The following is a 20,502-nucleotide window of genomic DNA, read 5'->3' on the forward strand; positions in this document are numbered from 1 at the left end:
TTTTTTTATTTCCCATTTAAACAATGCCATTAAACAATGTAGACCTATTTTTGAGTGTAACATTGTTGCTGCTGTTTGTTGTTGATCTCGGAAGAGACCGAAAAAAGAGTAGGACAAAAATAAGACCGAGAGAAGACGACGACGCAGGCAAACGCAAACGACGCCTGGAATGTTGCACATTTAATATCGTGTTTATTTTTCTTGGAAGTAATTTCACTCCCGTCGCCGGCAAGCTACCAACAAAAAACGTAACAACAACAGCAAGTCAAGAAAGCGCCAAAAAGGAGGAGAGGAGGAGAGGCGAGACGTGGGACGAGAAGAAAGGAAAAAAGCGGAGACGACGCGTGGAGCTGGCTCATTTCGTTTCTTGTTTTCCCCTGTGCAATCTCCTTCGCCTTTGAGTGTTTGGCACTTTTCTTAATTAACAGTTTCAATTTTTTCGATTCTCACACACGTTTGTTGCTCGTGGCTTAACTCCCTTTCATGAATGATCTTTAATTAGCTGTCAAAGCGCATGCGTGAATGTCAAACTACGTACAGCTGTGTTCAGAAAAATAGTGATCAGCTTTTAAAAATAAAAAAATATATATAATTATAAATATAAAACCTATGTTGTAGGGAAAATCCTGTTAGCCACTGTGCGTAAAATAATCGTATTACATAAAATAGTAACTTCCAAGATGTAGAGTTCTAATAATAAGACTGGAAGAAAATAAGAGAGCCAGAGAGCGCGCGAGAAAAGATCGACCCACTGGAATTCCGACATTCCGATTCCATTTGCCATTCACAGACCACCCTCCGCTGTTTTTGTTTAGCTATTTTCTCCACTTTGCACTCCCGCTTTGACCGGTTTTTATTTTTTTTTATGCGCTTAGGCCAGCACATTTCTCAAGCGATTTCTCGGGCTGTGGCGCTTTTCCAGGAACCCCAGGCGGCGAAACGTGGAGCAAATTCTGCCACCGTTTGCCATTTTCCCCAGTCTGTCTCTCTTCTTCTTCTTCTTCTGGTTGTTGCGCTGAAAATCTTGGATTCGCTGGAATTCGATATGGCCCATTCCACACGCCCCAGTGGCCGTCAAACTGTGTCGGCTAACTGTAATTGCCGAGCGCATGCGTCACATCTGCGCGCCTGTCGTTGTTGTTCCTGTTGTTCGATGCAAATGACAAGTTGCAGTTCGTTGACGTTGCGTTATGTTGTTGTTTTGCATTGCTGCGTCTGGTGGCACACCGGCTGCATCCAATGGGAGAGGAGAGCGCATCGTCTTCTCCCTCCCTCTCTTTCGCTCTCTCCCTGTCTCCCGCCCTGCTCTCTCTGCCTCCTCCCCACTGCCCTCCGTCTCTGTCTCGCTCACCGTCATTAACCACTAGGCGGTGCAACAATTTCTGTTGGCCTTTTGCTTTTGCTTTTGTTTTTGTTTTCATTTTACCAAGTGTACAAACAGGCGTTGTTGTTGTTGTTGTTGTTGCTGTTTTCTCTTGACATGTGACCGATTCTAAGCAAATGACCTCTGGCGCACTCATACAAACACGCACGCACACATTCGTGGCCGCTAGTCGCACCTGGAAGAGCTCTCTTGCGGTTTTGTTATCAATGCGCAACCTTAATGCGTTACACTCGGGGGCAGAATAATAGGCGGGCAATAGTCACGTTTGGGTAATGAAAAAAAAAACAATTAAATAGAGCAGCAATTTTACAATATTTCCTTTTCGTTACAAGCAATATAGTTGGGATTAAAACAAAACGAAAAAAAATCAACCTACTTTTAATTTAAAATGCAAGTGACCTATTCTCGTGAGCCCGGCTGTATGAAGTGCATACACTGGCAAAACCAATCAATAAGCGACATACGGCGCCCTCGCGTATTTCTTTCTCTTTCCCTTTTGTTTTCAGCTTTATCTCTCTTATAAAAAGGCGGCGCTCACTGCACACACACAGTCGAGGATGCTCTTTATCAGTGCACATATTGCACGTCGTGGTCTGCGTGCCTCTTCCATCCTCCCCCTTCTGCTCCACCCCTCCCTTCCCTCTTTCTTTTTGTATAATTTTTATGAATGAAAAAGTCGGAAATCTGCTGGCTGTGTTGTTGTTTTTCCCTCTGCACTGCAGCGTTATTTTTGTCTCATGACCACACGAACACTGCGTACTTACACTGCGCTGAATGACGCATGTGCCACAAGCACTCACACTTGGCCACAGGAGTGTGTGGCAAGCGTACATATCTATCCATTTCCATGGCGCATTCCACAAGTTGCTGACAAACAGACAAACACACTCACAGTCGACTAAGTTTTTCTGGCTCTCCCTTAATTTCTTGTTTTTCCTGCACTTTATTTGCCAAGCTTAACCATTTCCCCCTCCTCTTACAGCACTTTGCAAAAAAAATTTAAAAAGAAAGGAGCCAAGGAATTGGATTTCTCAACATATGGAAAAGAAAAACTTGTTTTCTAGCCTCCAGATACACAGAAGGATTTAGTCAAAACTTTAATAAACATATAAAATAATCCACAGAATTCTTTTTCAATGGTTTTCTATGATATAACAATATAAATATGAATTAAATTTATTAAAATAGTAAAATTCTTCAGTGGGTGGGACTTGAACTCAGTCTCCTTTACCACACTCAGGCAATATTCGTCTCGAACTTTGGAATAGCCATTTAATTTGGCATATAAAATAATCCACAGAATTATTTTTTAATATTTTTTCTCAAATATAACAATAAGAATTTATTAAAATAGTAAAATTCTTCAGTGGGTGGGACTTGAACTCGGTCTCCTATTAAAACACTTTGGAATGGCCCTTTAGTTAAACAAATTTTTACAAAAATGTCATTCGCTTAGTAAACAGAACCTATTTAGCAGCACAAAAGTACAAAACATGGGTAATTTTTGTTTTACATATGAACACGAATTTACACTGGCGCTGAAAGTTTTTCGTTCGGTGTGAGGGGTGTTTTCAGTCGGAGGAAGGGAGGTGGAGGAAAATGCAGAGAAAAGGGGAGGAAAACGCACAACGCTTGCACTGTTGCTGGCTGCTTTGACCTAAATTGGTGGTCGCTGGTGTGGGGACGCGGCCCATTGTCGCCCCTCCCCCCCGCGCCCGCTGCACCGCCCGCGCTACGTGACAAATGCAACACCCACTGCGGAGCCTATCGCGAATCTGTCACCTCTGCGACGGGACACAGGCGGGGCCACAAAAGTAGCAGTTCTCATTTAAATAATACAGAATGGTTCAGAAAATAATCAGTGGTCAGTGAACCAAGCATGCCATATGATTTTAGTTTGATGTCATTAGCCATGAATTAATTAATTCATTTTTATCCATCAAAGCTTTTAAAACAGATTTTAATTATCCACTTTATGAGGCTCTTTTATATTATTTTGTACTTTTTCCAAGCCAAATGACTCACTGGCCAAAGGCCCCCAGAGTCACGTTCTTGATATCTTTGGTGCTGCGACTCGAACCGCAACTGTGTGCATATGCCACACATATCTATGACAAATTCGTTCTATTTTCCTCGCCATGGGGCACAATTGCTTTTCACTTCGTTGTTGGTTTGCTGGTGCTTTGGTGCTTTTGCGATTATCATCATCATGCAAAACGTAAACAAAATGGCGAGCAGGGGTGCTCGGGGGAGGGGGACGCCTCGGAGGCTGGTTGGTCGAGAGTTCGCATCCGCATGCAACGGTGGGCGTGCCACATGCCACATGCACGGTGCATATGCCCACCATTTTAAGGGATTTCGCAAGAACAAAGAGGGTAAAAAAATGGGATTCACAAATTCAGATTTTTATTTATATTTTTTTAACCAATTTAAATTGAAATTTAACGCATGACATTTTCATTTTATTTGCCAGCAAAGCCAATAGAAATAGAAAACTATTTGCCTTTGCAATTATGTGTGAACGATATCTAATGCGTTTGCTGCCAATGGGGACTGCATAAGGGTTAAGCTGGTGCTTTCTTCCAGTTCCAATTGGATCGGTGGAAGGAGAGAGAAAATCTCGAGCGAGGTGTGCGAGCCAGATAAATCCGGGCTTAAAGAGATTTTGAAACTCGTGGGGGGGAGGGGTGGGGAAGGGGGCGTGGCAGCATGATTGAAGGGGAATTCTACGCATGTGTGTGTATGGCTTACATGTGCTTACAGTGGGTCAAACACTCGAGGCTCGAGTCACTGGTACAAAATGAGGGGACGGGGGAGGGGGCAGGGTCACACGCAAGACTCACCGATCCAAGTAGCGTATGAACGACTTTTGTTGATAAAAGTTGTTGTTGCTTATGTTGTTGTTGTTGAGTCTGCTGCTATTGTTGTTGCTGTGCATTTTGTATTTGTTTTGTTGTTTTTCCACGCCGTTCCTTTTGTCTTTGCGAAACTTTTCTCTTATCTCTAACAAGGCGTTCTCTCTCCCTCTTTCACTGGCGGGCTTGCTGTGTTTTCCCCACTTCCTTCCACGCACTCGCTTCTTCTAACCGATCGCACACTTTGGCATTGGTTTTTTTCTTTCTTGTTTCTCTTTTTTTTCCTCTTTTTATTTTGCCTTCGTATGAACTTTTTCGATTTTGTCTATTTCACAATTCGCAAAAAAAAACTAAGGCAGAGGAGAAGAAGATGAAGCAGAGAACATTTATGACAAATATATCACGCACACGCACACACACACACACACACACAGACACGCTGGCCGAGAAAGAGAGAGTGGGGGAGGTGGAGCAGGAGAGGGCGACCGCTTCCCGCACTCTCACTCTCCGCCACTCTCTGCTCTCCTCCCACTGCCGCCGCCGCTGCTCCTCCTCCCACCATCTTCCGTCTCACTTTCCACGATCCACGCGCTCACTTGTTAATCACACAAAAAACTGTGTAGAAGTAGGGGCAAACAAAATTGCTGCCTCTGCTGATATGATTTTGGTGTATCTCTTTCTTCTCCGCCTCTCCTTCTCCTTTGGTCATGCGTATGGGCTTTAATTCGCCGTTGGACTGTGATTTCTTCTGGATGCGCTGGCGTGTTCTTTTTTTTTTGTATCACTTTGCCCCCCTTCCCCCCTTTCACCCACACAACGGCAAATGACTCACACGCACACTCAGGCAGAGTGCAGCGTAATCGATCTGGCTGGCTGCCTATCGATACATATCGCTGAACCGTTAGGTCTTTCCACTGGAAAAAACGTGTTTGGCTAATTAACGGCCAGCCTGGCAGCAGGGTTGCCAACTGTTGCGTTTGCCGAGTTAGTGGGAAGTAGGTCAGTTTATCTAAATTGATTTTTATTGCCGACTCTCTCGCGCTCGCAGGCCGAATGGGCGGCGGTGGAGGAGGAGGAGGAGGAGGAGGCGGAGAAGAAGAAAAGCCGGCCCAAGACTTTTGTTTTTCCTCTGCGCCCGTGTGTGTGTGTGTGTGTGCAAAAAGATAAGAACCAGAAAAAAAAACGGAAAACTGCACAAAAACTACGAAGCAGAGGAGGCAGCAGGGCACGGAGAAAAAATCGAGACACCTTCTATTTTCGTTTCTTCCTCGCACTCACTGTTGTTTTTTTTTTTTGGTGTTTTCGCGTGCCCAAATGCCAAATGCGTTGGGGCAGAGGGAAAAAAGCGCAGTTTCGTGCAACCTCTTCAATTTTCGCCTTCTATTTGGCAGGATGATGCAGTGAAAACAACGCACACTCGCGGACACACGCGCGCCTACAATATTCTATAATTTTCGCCGTTTCAATTGTTGACTTGTGGAATTGGCCGTGTTGTTGTTGTTGCTGCTGTGGCTGTTGCCTCCTGTCGCTGCTGTTGTTGTTGTTCTTGTCGTTGTTGTTGTTGTTGTGCAACTACGCCGCGCGTATTTCCGAAAAAGACGACCGCAAAATGCAGAGAGTATTTAAATACTGAGCTCGGCCAAAGGCGAACGGGAATGCGAAAATGTGAGTGTGGACGGCAAAAATAAAAATGTACAAAAAAATATAAGCGAAGAGAGTGGGAGAGCCGCCGACAAGTGAGCAAGCGAGCGAGCGAGCGAGAGAGGGCGCTGCCGAGCTCCAATAAGAATAACTTCGGGTTTTGTTTTCGCCCGTATGGCGGGGCGTTGTGGTGTGGTGGTGCTGGCGAAAAGAAGACGGCAGAAGTGGGAGCAGGAGAAGTGACCACGTTAGGCGGTTACGTTATTTGGCGTTGCCAGACGGCGGCGATGCGAGGTAAACCCACTTAACGGTTCTTGGTCAAGTGATCTTGTCGAAAATGTGTACTAAACAAATTAGTGTTTAAAAAACAATGTGTATTATATTTTCTAAAAAGAAGTGCCTTAGGAAGTGATCACCTGATGACGCTGCAAGAATTTGGAGCCAATTGCAATTCTTTGAGGGTTTCAACACAAGGCTTGGTAGTGTAATTTACCTAAATATTTGACATTTTTTTACATTTTTTTTTGGTTCAATTTCAATTTTATTTAAAGTACCTAACTTTAAAATTCAATTTTTTGCAGGCAAGTGTTACTCCCACTCTTTGCTGCGCTTTGCTAGTTCAAATCTTTTTGAAAAATACGTTTTGACCGCAAAACCGGCGGAATCAAGCGAAAGCAACGGTAAAAACAGTTGTAAACAGGCGGCAACAACCCGCTTAAAGTTAATACACAAATAGGAGGAGAGAAAAGTGAAGCGAATCGCTGATAGTGCGCAAACCCCCAAAACACCAAACTCCCACAGCAGCGGAAAAGTGAGTAGGAGTGTTTGGGAATTACTATTGTGTCAAGGTATGTAAAAAAAATGATAGATGTATAATATTTAGGTGCTATATTATACGATATAACATTTAATTTGATATTAAAATATCATATGCGCATCGATTTGAACACTGTCTTGTATTGCTATAAACAGATTAGATTATGCTGCCAGTTGAGTAGCAGTGTGCTAATCATAAGTATAGAATTTCCACATTAATAGGTTAAAAAAAATGTTGGACTAATTTTTTTGTAGCCTTCATTTGGGCAACCAAATATTTTGTTGACATAATGCTGTCAACAGCTTCCTCAAACTGTATGCACTATTTAGTTACCTATCAATTATCTATCGAAACTAGTTAGCTGACCGCGATTGTGTGGACAGAACATCGCGAAAGCTCCCGCCGAGCTTTGCTCGCGCCAAAGAAGCCGCAGCAAGCTTTTTCGGCAGCTGTCGACTGGAACGAACGCGAATGGAATCGAACGCATCGAATGGAAGGGAAAGGCAGGGAATCGGCAATCGCAACCCCTAGCCCGGCGGTGAAATGCTTTCTTCGCGGCAAGCGCACACAAAACAAACAACGGGCTGGACAGGAAGAGGCCGCCGAAAAGAGGGCGAGGATCGCGAACAGGAACCAGGACCCTGTCAACTAATTTCCAGCCACTACCTGCGCGTCGAACACGCCGCCATCGCGGGGATCTCGAAGATCAGCGGGAAGACTGAACACTCGAGGACACGAAAAGGGTTGGTCGACCGCCAACTGGCAGCTGGTGAAAAAAGAAAAGACGCAAAGAAAGTGGTCCCGACGGGGGAAGAAAGTCCGGGAAAGGTAAAGGTGTCCTCCTGCCACGTGTACCGGAACAACAGTTGCTACCAGCCCAATATCCCTGCAGCGCAGGTCGACAACAATGCCCCAGGATCGCATTAGGATCGACATGCCTTTCCCGGTCGCAAGGACCCTTGCTTCAAGGTAAGTAATCCCGAGTTAATATTTGTTTTTAGCTAAAAATGCAAGGTTTCCATTAGATGCAACCTTGGTTTTTATGGGTTATGGAACTAATTTTGGGAATTTATAAAAATAAATTAAAACTAGTAAGGTCCTAAACAATATTAAGAAATCTTCAAATACCAAATTCTTCAAATACCCAATTCTTCTAGGGTTTAAGGTACACACATATGTATATATTTCACATATATAGGGATGTTTTTTTATGGTTTATCGAACAAATTTCGGGAATTGGTTAAAAATAAATTTAAACTAGTAAGGTTCTAAAAATTGTTAAGAAATCTTTAAATACCAAATTCTTCTAGGGTTAATGGTACATACATATATATTTCTCCTACTTATACATATGTACATACAACATCCCATGATATTCCCAAGTTCAATACGGGTGATGCATCGATCTATAAAACGTTGGAATGGGAATTTCTCGCGCCATCTCCCTCGCTCGTTGTACCAAAAATCACACGAACGTGTGTTTTTGCCTCTTCCTTGGCTGTTTTTTTTTCGTTTTCGGTTTTGGGTTTTGGAAAACTAAGCCAGCAGTAACACGAATCTCCAGATCTTCCATGCCTCGCTCTTCTCTTCTCTCTCTCTCTTTCTGAGTCTGGCCCCTGCGCATGTGTGTGTTGTCGCTCGAATTCTTGGAAATTTCTAATGAACACAAACACAAAAAGGAGCGCACACAAAAATGTGGTAGAAAAGAAGAAGAGGAGGCGAACAACAGAGACGAAACCAGCAAGAATTCGCCGCCAGAGAGTGGGAAAGAGACGTAGGGAGGAAGACAGGGGCAGGAGGATGGTTCGAAATTAGATGCAGCATAATCGATGTTCGATGAACGATAACTGGCCAATCGAAGTGCAACGCTGTTAGATTCGCCAGGAATCGCAAAGATAATGTTTAATCCTCTAAAACAAGGGAAGCTTTAAAAGAAATTGTTATTACCTTAAGAAAGTCTCAAGATCAAACTATTTTAATGAAATATGGAGATCCCTATCAGTGGAAGTAATATTTGTAAAACAAATCAAGGCGAAAGTCCCATCTCAGACTGGGATCCTTGAACATCCCTAAGCGACTGTCAAACGCTTAACCCGGTTACAGCATCACCTTGAAATTAGGGCAGGCCAAGACCGCGCTTGTTTTGTACCTGACAAGCCGCATACTTGGGCCTTCTGGACTACCTGTCTACCTGGGCCACGAGTACAAAACGAAAAATGTGCATCCTGTTTGCTGTCCGGCGCGATTTGCCAAAGTCGGTGTCCTTCTGCTCTTCCGCTGTGCAACAACTTCAACTTCCAGCAATCGCAGCTCGCAATTCGCAATCCGCAATCCGCAAACTGGCAATTCCCGATTCACCGGCAGCGGAAATTTGGCGGGCCACGCCTTACCTGCCCTACCGAAAGGCCCCATTCTCAGCTATCCCCAAAAAAACAAACTCAATATGGGCCAGAGCATATTTTGGCTTTGGACAAATGTAGGTAAAGTGTACCAGCGTCTCCCCCGCCAGTCCCTCAGTACTTGATTTCATTCATTTGATTCTATACAACGACGGTGCACTGAGCAAAATCTGTTCTTCACTTGGGATGGGGTTTTGGTAGAGTATTTTTAAGAGCTAGAATTTATAATTAATTGAGCTTTAATTTATGATTCCTTATTTAAAAAACATTGGATTATATGCAAAACGGGATTCGTAAAATTCTAATCTAAATTAACTTTGATAAAAAAATTTGTATTAAATCAAAAAGTGCTTGAACTCAACTCCAGTTACGAGTTTAGAAGGTTACTCTTTTTTTTAACACAAGATCGTTAGAATACCATGTTTAAATTTTATTTTCATATATTTCGATGAATGCTGAATAATCTAACCAGTTCATAACAACTTACTTCTAACATAAGATTCCAAACGTAAAAAAAATTACGTAGGAGCTCCTACTTTTATAAAAAAAATTTTTTTGTATTAAATGTAAGCTTATTGAATTGTGAAAGGGAATACAGATGCATATCTATAGAAACACCTTTGAAAATAGAAAACTAAAGTAGCTTAGGTACAAATCACATATCCGAAATAATCATTGATTGATAGATGGCATTTGTTTCGCTCAGTGCACAGCCATCTCCTTATATGTAGATGCATACCCACAAGCCGGGGCTCATGTGAATCGGGTTTTGGCTCGATTCGGGCTGGCATTGTGAAGTGACGACAAAGGCGGGGGCGATTGGAATGAATGGAGCGCAATAAACCAAGGTCAGGCCCCGTTGTTCGAGCCGGAGCAGCTGTTGCTCTAAGGCTTAGGATGCTAGATCGCAGCCATCCAATCAATGCAACCCCCAGATAGCAGAGCAGCCTGCTGTCGCGCTCTCCAAGGAGCTCTACTAATTTGACTGTCAATCAAAGGAGGCGAGTAGCAGAAAATCAGCAGGATCCAGAGGATCAGGCAGGCAGCATCCTTGCTCCCTGCTCGCCGCTCGCTGCTCCCTGATAATCGATGGGAATCAAATTTGCTGCTGGCTTCCACAAGGTTCGCTTCCTCCGGCCTCTTGCTTAGGGCTAAGTGGCGGAGGCAGAGATACAGATACGCAGATACGCAGATCGGAGATACGCAGCCATGTAGATGCAGATACAGATGGCTGAGGCTGAGGCAAGGGTTGCGATTAGGCGACAGAGACAGCCAAGTGGCAAAGGACAAATTGGCAGGCAGCAGCCACTCCCCATCCGCAAGTGAACAAACATTAGAAGCGAAGGGCAAGGCCTCCTCCTCTCGCATAATAATTAAAAATGTTTGAGCTCACTGCTGGCAGGGCAGCGAAATGAGAGCGAGTTGGAAATATGAGAAACGTGTTTCTTGCGCTGCGCGACTAGAAAACCAACCATCACAAGGGGCAAACACACAAAACAGCCAACAAAAAAAAAAAAAAACCAAAAAATTAAGAACAAAAAAATACATGCACAACAATAAAGCGGGCAGGAAAGCCCCTAAACTCAGCCAAAATCATATTTCCAGCAAAACGCCAACTCTCCTGAGAAACCTGATCATGAGATCACCAAGACACATACACGACGAGCACAAAACACTCGGCAACGAAGCGGAGCCAACAGATTCTGGAGATGAGATTGCCGGCCTTCTGGGTCAACCCTTCTTTCTAAGCAAATTCATCCCGAGACCAAGACACCGCATTAGAAGCAACGCAGGGCACAGCAAAAGCAGCGAAAAAGCAAATCGAGCCTGGCCAAAGATGCCTCCTGCGGCAGCGGCATGTTTCCTTTGGCGGATTAAACCAATTGCTACAGAAAAAGATTGTCGTCGCTGTGTGCCTGCCTCTGCTGCTGTGTGTTTTTTATGCTTTTTCCTGTGAGATTCTTTCAGCTCTCTGGTCTTGGATTTCTCTTATTATTTCGCCTTTTTGCCACCACTCGGCTGCTTTGTTTACTTTGCATTCCAGCAGGAAATTAGTTGGGATTGGGCTTTCTTCGTCTTGTGTTTTTTCTACTTCTCCTACCAGCTTAGCAGTTGTTGCAACAAGCGGCTTAGCACGCAGCGGGAACTTGGATGCTGAGCTGGAGAATCGCAATCTAAGTTCGTGGGCGAAGCGGTAGGAGTTTAAGGAACATCATCATCTTTCACGCAATTCTTCTAAGAGCTTTATGGGACTTACATTGGATTTTACTACACCAAAGAACTTTTCTTTTCAAAACATTTGATACTAGCTTACTTTCATGATAATCCTAAACATATCCTAAGATTGTAAGACCCGAAGTTTTTGAATTCTTAGCTCTGTTATTAGAACTTACAGTAGAATAGTGTAGAATTTTTTTTTAGAATCTTAGTAACCTTGAAATACTATTTTAGTGGACACACAAGAAGCATTGCTAATTTCGTCCAAGGTCTTAACAAGATGCTACTTAGAATGATTGATGTGAAAGGAAATCCTGTTAGAAGAATAGCCAATTTTATACTTCGGAGAAAGTCTCTTTTTCCAAGTCTTCTACATAGTTTCTACATTGTTTAACTTATGTTATTCAATTATTCATAGATATTGTAACTTTTCCTAACTCGGACTATCTATAATCCTTCAATCTTACTATGTTATGTAGCTGTTATTGAGAATTCTTCAGAAAACCAAATTCTGTTGGTTCCAAGTAAGGTAAAAAGTTATATTCTGTATAATAAGTAATCAGAACATTTTAGATAGAATAATATCCTTGCATTTGAGAGATAAACAGCAGTAAAAGAAACCTAGTAGTCTGCATACGTCGTCCGTTCCCGACTTTGTGGTGTTACACTTTATACCATTCCAATCCGTTTAGGACTTAGCACAGGCTAACTTCCCAGCTACACAGGCTGTTAGATCTTTCAGACTCCTTCCATTTTATTGTGGCAACAAGAAGACTAAAGAAGAAAAAAATGCTAATCTGTTTAGAGGTGCAACACAAACATTATCTTTGGCTCCCTGAGTTGGGTCGAACTTCGATCATTCGCTGTTGTCCTTCATTGATCTTTTTGCACCTCTCCCCTTGGCCAGGAGGATGCTAAGTGAGTTCCTCCCTCCCTAACCCTTTGCTGGCTCTTCGGCGAGCAGCGTGCGGCAAGTATATCAATTCTGTCAGATCGGGGGTTGGCCGGGAAATCCTCGGCATCTCGGCAATGGGAGGATTGGAAGATCGTTGGATCGCAAGATCGCAGGATCGCAGGATCGAAGGCATAGAGGCGCTGAGGCTGAGGGGCTGCCGCTTTCCGGGGCTTTTTTATGTGACAATGATGATGGTTTCGCCTACCCCAGCTTGTTCTAGGCCCGCTCAGTGTTTACTTACACCACTTGAGCTTGCCTCGAGGTGGGGAGGAACTTGACGAGGGTCTGCTGCGAGCAGGATCCTCCCTGAGAGCCATTTTTTTTATTCTATTTCTTTTTTTTTTTATTTGTCGGCCCGGTGATATGCCCAATTTATCACAGGAAATTAGCTGCTATTTAGCAGCGTTGTATGTCCAAAAAGTAGGGGGGTGTTGCGAGGGGTTAGAGGGCTAGGAATTGGGTTTGAGTTTGAGTTCGAGCTTTGGGTGGCAAAGTAGGAGGGCCACCGTGTGAGGGGCAAACTTCATGTTATTTGGCGTGATAATTTGTGCAATTGTGGATTGCCAGCCGCCAGAGCAGAGCATCTCAGGTTTAGATTCGGACTCGGATTCAAATTCAGATTCAGATTCGGATTGCTCAAAGAAAAATGCCCCAGGCTCGCCCTTCCGGGTTTCCCATTACTTATGAGATCCTCAGAATTTTTTTTTTTTTTTTTTTTTTTTTTACCCAAAACCTTGGAGAGGCGCATCAAATCGCGGCCAAGGCGTAGCTAAAGACCATTTGGCGCCTTTTTCCAGAGTCCTGTACATAAGTATGGGCCCCTCCATTCCAAACTGATCTATTCTGATCCCATGATCGATCCTATTTGCAGGGGTAAGAGTATCGGATGTCTAGGTGGAAAGATGTTGATGGTGGGTGGTTGTGGCTAGGGAACCCGCAGAAGAAGCTAAAAAGCATCATACAACAAACTACAAAAGCTACATCAAGATCAATGAAAGATGGTGGGAATGTTGGTGGGTTTGGTTGGTTGGGGGGGGATAGAGAGAAAGGCCTTGTGCGATCTGTTCTTCGGATCTGTTCTAGGGGGTAGGGGGGGATGGAGATGTGTGCAGAGTACGTACCTTGAGGTGCCAGCACCTTCCAACTGCTGTCGATCCAGTGGCGGATCGAAGATCTGTTCACGGTCCTCCTTTGAGAGTTCCAGGTCGGCGAATTGATCCAGTTCGGATGCCATTTTCGGTAGCTCTTGTTTTCCGTTCTTCGTTCGCTTGATTAGTGTGCTTTTGAGGTTAACCTTCGGGATTCACCGAGTCAAGTCGTTGGGATAATGTACAATAATGTATTATATTATCTCGCGGGGGAGTAGTGGCTTGGGGCTGCCTGAAACCGAAGTACTGCTGCTCGAACACTTTAGAATTTTTGGGTGGCTTTCGAAAACGCGATGCGTAGCTTTCCGAAATCGATCTTTAACAATGTGGGTTGTGTTTTTGATGGCTTGTCTTCTTGTTGACTCCTGCTTAAACTCTTGTTCGTTTCGGATGTGTCGGTTTGGAATGATGACTTTTTGAATTTTGCGCGCGCTCAATTAAACGATTGACTCATGTCCTTGCCGGTTCGATTTTGTTGTGTTGTTGGGCTTTTTTGGTAAATTTCTTTTATTTTTGCCGCGTCGAAACTTTCGCTGACCTCTGCTGAACCGGGGGAAAAAGCGTTTAGCAAGCGTTTGTCCGTGGATTTGTGGGTTAAAGTCGCGTTTGCATTTCTTATTTGGATTTTTCACGGGCTCTTGCAACTGTCTTTCACGTTTTTGCGGGGCGTTCAATTTAAACTTCTTTTGGTTTTTTTTTTTAACTCGAAACTCGGTTTTGTGCGTTGCGGTTTTTTTTGCCTATACTCGTCCTTTTGGGCTTCAAAAAAATTTACATTAGTGGTTTGTGGTTCTTTTTTTTTTCTTAATTTGTTGTTTGTTTTTGGTGTCAATTGGGCCAAAAAAAAGAGTTATCTGTGGAAAGAGAGAGAGACGGGGAAAATGCAATTAGTTCGGGGGGGTCAGTACAGGCGGCGGCGGCAGGCAGAGAGGGGGCTAAGGGGCTAACACGCCCACACAAGGGTTAACACGAACAGCTGTTGCGCGATCGCCGGCCGGCAAAAGTCAGCTTTCTTTTTCATTTCTCTCCTCCGCTCTCGGCCGCCACTTGCTTTCGTCATCAAGGCGGCGTGGGAGAGCCGCCAAGAGAAAGAGGGGGCCAGAGAGAGAGAGACGGGGAGCTGAGAAAGAGCGAGCTAGCGCGGGGGCATTAGAAGTAGAAGAGATTTATGCGGGACGATGCGTGAGAGCAGAAATGAAAAAAAAAAAAAGAAAAGAGAGCGAGCTTTTTGTTTCGTCATGTTGACTTTGATCTTGGCTCTCGTGTGCGAGTGTGTGTGTGTGTGTGTTGTTGTTGTTGGCATTTTTTGGTTTTGTTTCTTGTGGTGAATAACTAGGCGAAGGAAAGTAAAGCATTTCGCATATGGCCCGAAAATTGCGGAAATTTCTGCTGTCGTTTGTTTTGCTTCCTCCTGTCCCTTGGCTTACTTTTCATTTGTTGCTCCCTCTCTCTCTCTCCCTCGCTCGCACGTTGTTTGTTGTCTGCCGCCGATGTTTCAGAATTGTTGTTGTGTGTTTTTTGTATCTTTTTCTTTTTTCGAATATTTTCGGTGTGACTTTTTTCGCGCAGTGGAGAGTGGAGCTTTGCAGATGATGTCAGAGTGCCTTCAAAAAATATAGAAAAAAAACCAAAAAAAAATTGTGTTGTTTTTGCTCGGTGCGCGGTTTTTGTTGCGTTTTTCTGGTTTTCTTGTAATTTTGGGCGAAAAACACTTTTGGTTTTGATGGAAATTGGAAATGTTATCAAGCCAAAGAAAAAAAAAAGTGGAAAAAAAACGTATTACAATCTTTGTTGTTGTTGCTCGCCACACACACACACGCACACACATGCACAAGCACAGGCACACACTAGCGCAGGGGCAAAGGAAAAAAGCAAAGGCAAACGAATTGAAGGCAAAGTCAAAAAATATGCCACGAAAAAAGTAGCAGCAGCAGCAACAAAAAACACACAGAAACCCCCAAGCACCCCCCCCCCCCTCCACCTTCCCCCCACTTTTTCCTCTTCGCTTTGGTTTTTTCTCTCTCTTTTTGGGGATTTTCTCAGCAGCGAAGATAGTTTGTAACGGCGGATCCGTTAGTCGTTTCCGTTATCCGTGTATCCAAGAATCCGTGGCGCGAAAAGGGAAAATGCAGGGGGGGGAGGGGGGTTCGCGGAGCAAACTAAGTGTGGCACTCGGAAAAAATTCAAGGCGGCTGCTGCTGCTGCTGTTGCTGCTGATTTTGGTGTTTTTCGTTTTGGCTATATTTTTTTCTCATTTTCGGTTGGCTTTGTACAAAATTTCTTTCTGCTTTTCTTCTTTTTTTTTTTTGTCAATTTTTCTCTTTTGGTATATTATTTGGGGCAGCCCGCGAGTCGCGACGCTACGTTGCTTACAGTTAGGAGCGTTTTCAGACACTGAACTGAACCGTCGGCCGAGCGCCACAGTTTCACTCGAAAATTCACATTTTTTTCTCGCTGCCGAAATTCCTAAACACAGATACGCCACCACACACACACACACGCGCGCACACACACACAGGCGAGCGCATGGAGCCGGGAGCGGAGAGAGAGGCAAAAGCAAAAGGCAGAGGCAAAGGCAAAAGACGTAAGAAGCCGCGTGCATGAGTGTGCGTGCCGGATTGCCGAAAAATTTTTCGGCGAGTGCTTTTCGAGTCCGAGTGAGTGTGCGTGTGTGTGTGAGTGTGTGCATGAGTGTGGCCCTGAGTGCGGGTGCGAGCGAGGCGGCGAGCGTTGAGTGACTCCGGCGTCTTCTTCTTCCCCCGGCCGCCCGTCGTCTTTCGGTGAGTGGCGCGGAAATTGATAAAAGCGGTAATTAAAGCCAACAATGAGACAGATGAAATCTAAAATGGAGGCTTAGTTCACTCCGGGTTATCGGAAAAGCTCTCCCGGCCAGATCCTCAGATAATCCAGAGATAGCTGCCATCTGTGAGGACTGTAACTCAACGGATCCTTAAGATATCCTAGTCAATCTTGCATATTTCTGTTTCTTTTTGCTTTGTCTAGTCGAATGAGATACTTAAATAGGATTATCTAGGAAGCACTAATTCAATTTATATTTGAAACCTCGATTAAACATCCTCTAGGACATGCTCCCACTTTTGGAATCACTCCCACTTTGGAATATTGATTTTTAAAAAATGTTATTTTTAAATAACTAACTAACTTTTGCTTTTACTTTAAAAGAGCAAAGCTCCCAAAAACTTATAGTTCAACAAATTACTCGTATAAGTTATTTATTTTCAGTAAGGAAAGCCATTTTATTACCTGACATTAACCCAAACTTTGTTTTTTTGAAATCAAGCAATAAAACTAGGACACAATTTAGGTCATATAAGTTCATTTTGAGAAGGAAAAGTTCGTTGTTAAAGGATTAAAAATTTAAAATACGGTAACAATATATTTTATTATATTATTATCGGTAATATGGACAAATTACAGGCCCTTAGCTCATCTTAAGGCATTTCGAGTTAATGTTATAGAAAATATGAATATAAATTTAATATTTATATACTTTTTGATTTGTTTTAGGAATGAGCATGCTTGAAATACTTAAAAACAACAGAACTCGGCTTAAAATATTCCTAAAGTGAATGTTCTATATCAAATATCTATATCATTTTTGGACTAGAGATATTCGAATTTTACAAAACGAATCCTAAATGTTTAAAAATGGCTTTCAATCACTAATAGATTAGATACTTATAATACCAAAGAACACATTATTTTTAATACGATTCCAGGATAAAAAGGATTTGTTAATATTTGACGATGCTTGGGGCACAAAGGTTATCCTTTTGATATCAAGTTCGAGGACATTCTAGTTAGTTAGGGTGATAGGTGCAGTTCGGGCTCTTCAAAACCTAGAAAGCAATGCCCAAGATTGCTTCCCTTTTGGGCTGTAAAAACTGGGTCTGCAGGCGCTCAAAGCTGGAGTGGAAGATACTCTGCCTGGACACTGGATGTTCCAGCTATGGAAGTTGGACTGTATAGGGAATTCGGATTCCTGTCTCCACACTCGCCTCTCTCCCTCTCGCACTCGCCCGAAAACTCACTCAAAAAGCGGCTCAGAAAAGACGCGCGTGTGTTGCCCCCTTTGCCCGCCCCCTCCTAAGCACAAGCCCCCTGCCCTTCCCGCTCCTTGAAGGAGCACGCGGGAGCGAGAGGCAGAATGCTCAGGACTGCTCGCTCTCACTCTGTCTGTCCTGCTCGCTCTGGCGTCGACGGCGACGCTGGCTGCGCTGCTGGCGTTGCCAAAAAACGAGCCACACATGGATACACACAGCAGCTGTGTGTGTGTGTGTGTGTGTGTGTGTGTGTGTGTGTGTGCGCGTGCGTGTGTGTGTGGCGGTGACGACGGCGCTTAAGCTCTGGAAACTGAAAACCGAAAAGGAAGAAGGAAGCGGCAAAGGAAGTGAACTGCGAGCACACAATAGCTGCCTCTGCCGCTGCCGCCGCCGCCGTCGCCGCTGCTGCTGCTCTGTATACCGGCGTTCTTGTTCTTGTTGTTGCTGCTTTTTCTTAGAAAAAAAAAGAAACGCAAAAAGCTGCCGAAAAATTGAAAAACGAAGAGGATGCGGGGGGGAGGGGGGGGGGGGGGGTTGAGCGGGGGAAAAGGACACTTAAAGCGAGTTTCGCATAGAATCCTAGTTGGCGGTAAGGAAGAGGGGAGGAAGGGGGGGGGGGGGTGCTGTTAGCTTAGTACAATGTCCTTGAGCTTGAGCCACAAGTTCAAGTCCAAAGCTGCGATTAGCGGTTAAAGTTTAGACTGGCAAAGGCGGCTAAGGAACTGCCGGATACTCAGGCTCTGCAACCTCAGAGATACAAAAGTATTTCAATAAGGATTTGCTTACCGATCATCTATCCCTGGAACTATCTTTTTTATTTACGTAGCATTAATTTGTGATACTCGTTTAGGTTCAAATACTAGTTTAATCTTATAAATGCAACTTTGTCAATAGCATTTCTTAGATATTATAGATATTATACTATCTGATATATCACTAGATAAATATATAAAAGTAATCAAAATCCATAAAGTTCATTTCCTAAAATATAGCAAATGGTTAGATATATGTACATTTCTAGTAACTACTACTCATAAGTTAAATCTTTGTAATCTTTATTTATGATTTTCTCTAATGAAGTATATCTATGTTGACCTGTTGAGACTTGCCACATCCAATAGTTGAAACCATTTATCACGTTCTACACTCAAAGATATGTTAATTAAAAGATACATATGTTAATGCCTTATAGAGTACATTCATATTTATCTCCCAAATCCGTTTTTTTTCTTACATTTTTTGACATTATTTAACAAAATCTGAGCAGAAGTTACTCTTTAACTATGGGAATCTCAATCTCGTGATCTATTCTTTCACTTTGTATAAAACCATCATCCATCAAAATACTTGCCATAAAATATTTTGAACTAAGGATGCTTTCTTATTATCATTCTTATAACTTGTTTATCACCCAATTATTTTTAAGGGAAGATAAGGAGAATATTGGTTTTAAATTATATTATAAAAATGCCATATCATTCTCTTTCTTCAGTAATAAATTTCATTTCAATATATTATCACTTTCATATAATATCTAAAGGGATTTAAAAATCTGAAAGATCTCAAAACAACTCCTTCTTTTTCCCTTTTAAACTGCAGTATCTTTTTGTTCTTTTTTATAGTTATATTACTTCGTATAGATACATTTAGGCTTTCTCTTCGCGTCTCCTTTCCTTCCCTTTGAGGAACAACAAACTGACTCGCCACCTCCTAAGAGGATATCATTATCACACGCAAGGCGCTGGAATCAGGGGAAGTTGCCGGAGCCTGCAGCCAGCCTGCAGCCAGCTGAGGGCCTGTTCTTGCCCCTCGCCAAGGACGCATGCAACTGGCGCCTCACTTGTTGCATGCAACAGTGCACCCTGACCCTCGGCGGCGGCCCAGGCCCTGCACGCGTCGCAATCAAAACACAATCGCAGTCGCAGTCGCAATCGCAGGCGCGAGGGTAGGCCCAAGGGGTTGAGGGATGCAGCGAGTGCAGTTCGCCTGCCCAAAGGTGACATTAATTGACGTTTAATGGGCGGGCGACGGGCGACGAGGGTGCCGAGGATGCGGCGCCTGGCGGTAGATGGTACACGGTTTAAATTAGTTCTACCCCTCGGGTCCTCCCCCTAGCCCTTTTCTGCGCCGCGACAAGCCAATTAGAGGTGGCGAGGCCTGTGTTTGCAACAAAAGTGCAGCGGCGGCAGGGGCTTCGCGTCTCGCAACCACCACCAAGGGGCTCGCGAGGGGTGGCCACTCCTGCGGCTGCAGCCTCGGCCGGCCAAAGGCCATAACCCCCGGGGTGGGCGGGCTTGACCTCCCCCTCTCTTCCCTCTCTCCCCTTCTTCCATTTCACTTTACTCACAAATGGCGCACGCCTGTTGCAGTTGCACTTTTGCTGCCCCCTTTTTGCCGCTGGCCGAGCACAAAATGGCGCGCGCGCAGCAAAGTGCAGCAGCAACCCCTCGGCAGTGTGCAACATCGGGCCCTGCCACCCACAAGCCACCCCCCACCGCCCCACACGAGGCAACTGCGAATGGCATCGTCGAGAGCTAAGTGCGTCCGTGTGTCCATCCCCTGGCCCCCGGGTGGGTGGCCTGGGTGGTTCGGTGGCCCAGCTGCCGCAGTGGTTGATCACACTTTCGCCGACTGCAATGGCGAAGGCAGTCGACTGCGATTGGGATGCACACGAGGGACACCTCGCTGGGGCACTCCACAACAAGGGAACTCCCCTAAAAGCCCATAGAGCCACTTCAGAAATTAAAATTTAATTTTTAAAATGGCAAAAACAAGAATGGTTTGCTTTAAAAAACAAATATATTACTTCCCAAACTAATATTTAATTTTTAGACCAATAAAACCATATTTTGTCACTTCAGGAATTAACATTTAATTTTTAAAATAGTAAAAAGAAGAAGAGTTTGCTTTAAAAAACAAATACATTGCTTCCAAAAATAATTTTTAATTTTTAGAGAAATAAAAACTTACTTTGTCACTTCAGAAGTTAAAATTTAATTTTTAAAATGGTAAAAACAAGAAG

At 43.9% G+C, this 20,502-nt stretch overlaps 1 protein-coding gene across 4 annotated transcripts in view; it reads right to left on the reverse strand.

The window, feature by feature from the left end:
* Positions 1–20,502, reverse strand: part of LOC108025707 (insulin-like growth factor 2 mRNA-binding protein 1) — a 29,698-nt gene that overhangs the window by 4,811 nt on the left and 4,385 nt on the right. For 2 of the 4 annotated variants that reach the window (XM_017096258.3, XM_044092945.2), the window contains exon 2: positions 13,390–14,270. The exons of 1 other annotated variant lie outside the window; for it this stretch is intronic. In XM_017096258.3, the coding sequence (XP_016951747.1) occupies positions 13,390–13,502 (113 nt within the window). In that variant the 5' untranslated portion in view covers positions 13,503–14,270. Of the gene's footprint in view, positions 1–4,227; positions 4,590–5,517; positions 5,927–13,389; positions 14,271–20,502 lie in introns of those variants that run through there. One more of the 4 variants, XM_017096259.3, reaches the window with a different exon arrangement.

The sequence above is a fragment of the Drosophila biarmipes genome, chromosome X (genome assembly GCF_025231255.1).
Source record: "Drosophila biarmipes strain raj3 chromosome X, RU_DBia_V1.1, whole genome shotgun sequence".
NCBI lineage: Eukaryota > Metazoa > Arthropoda > Insecta > Diptera > Drosophilidae > Drosophila > Drosophila biarmipes.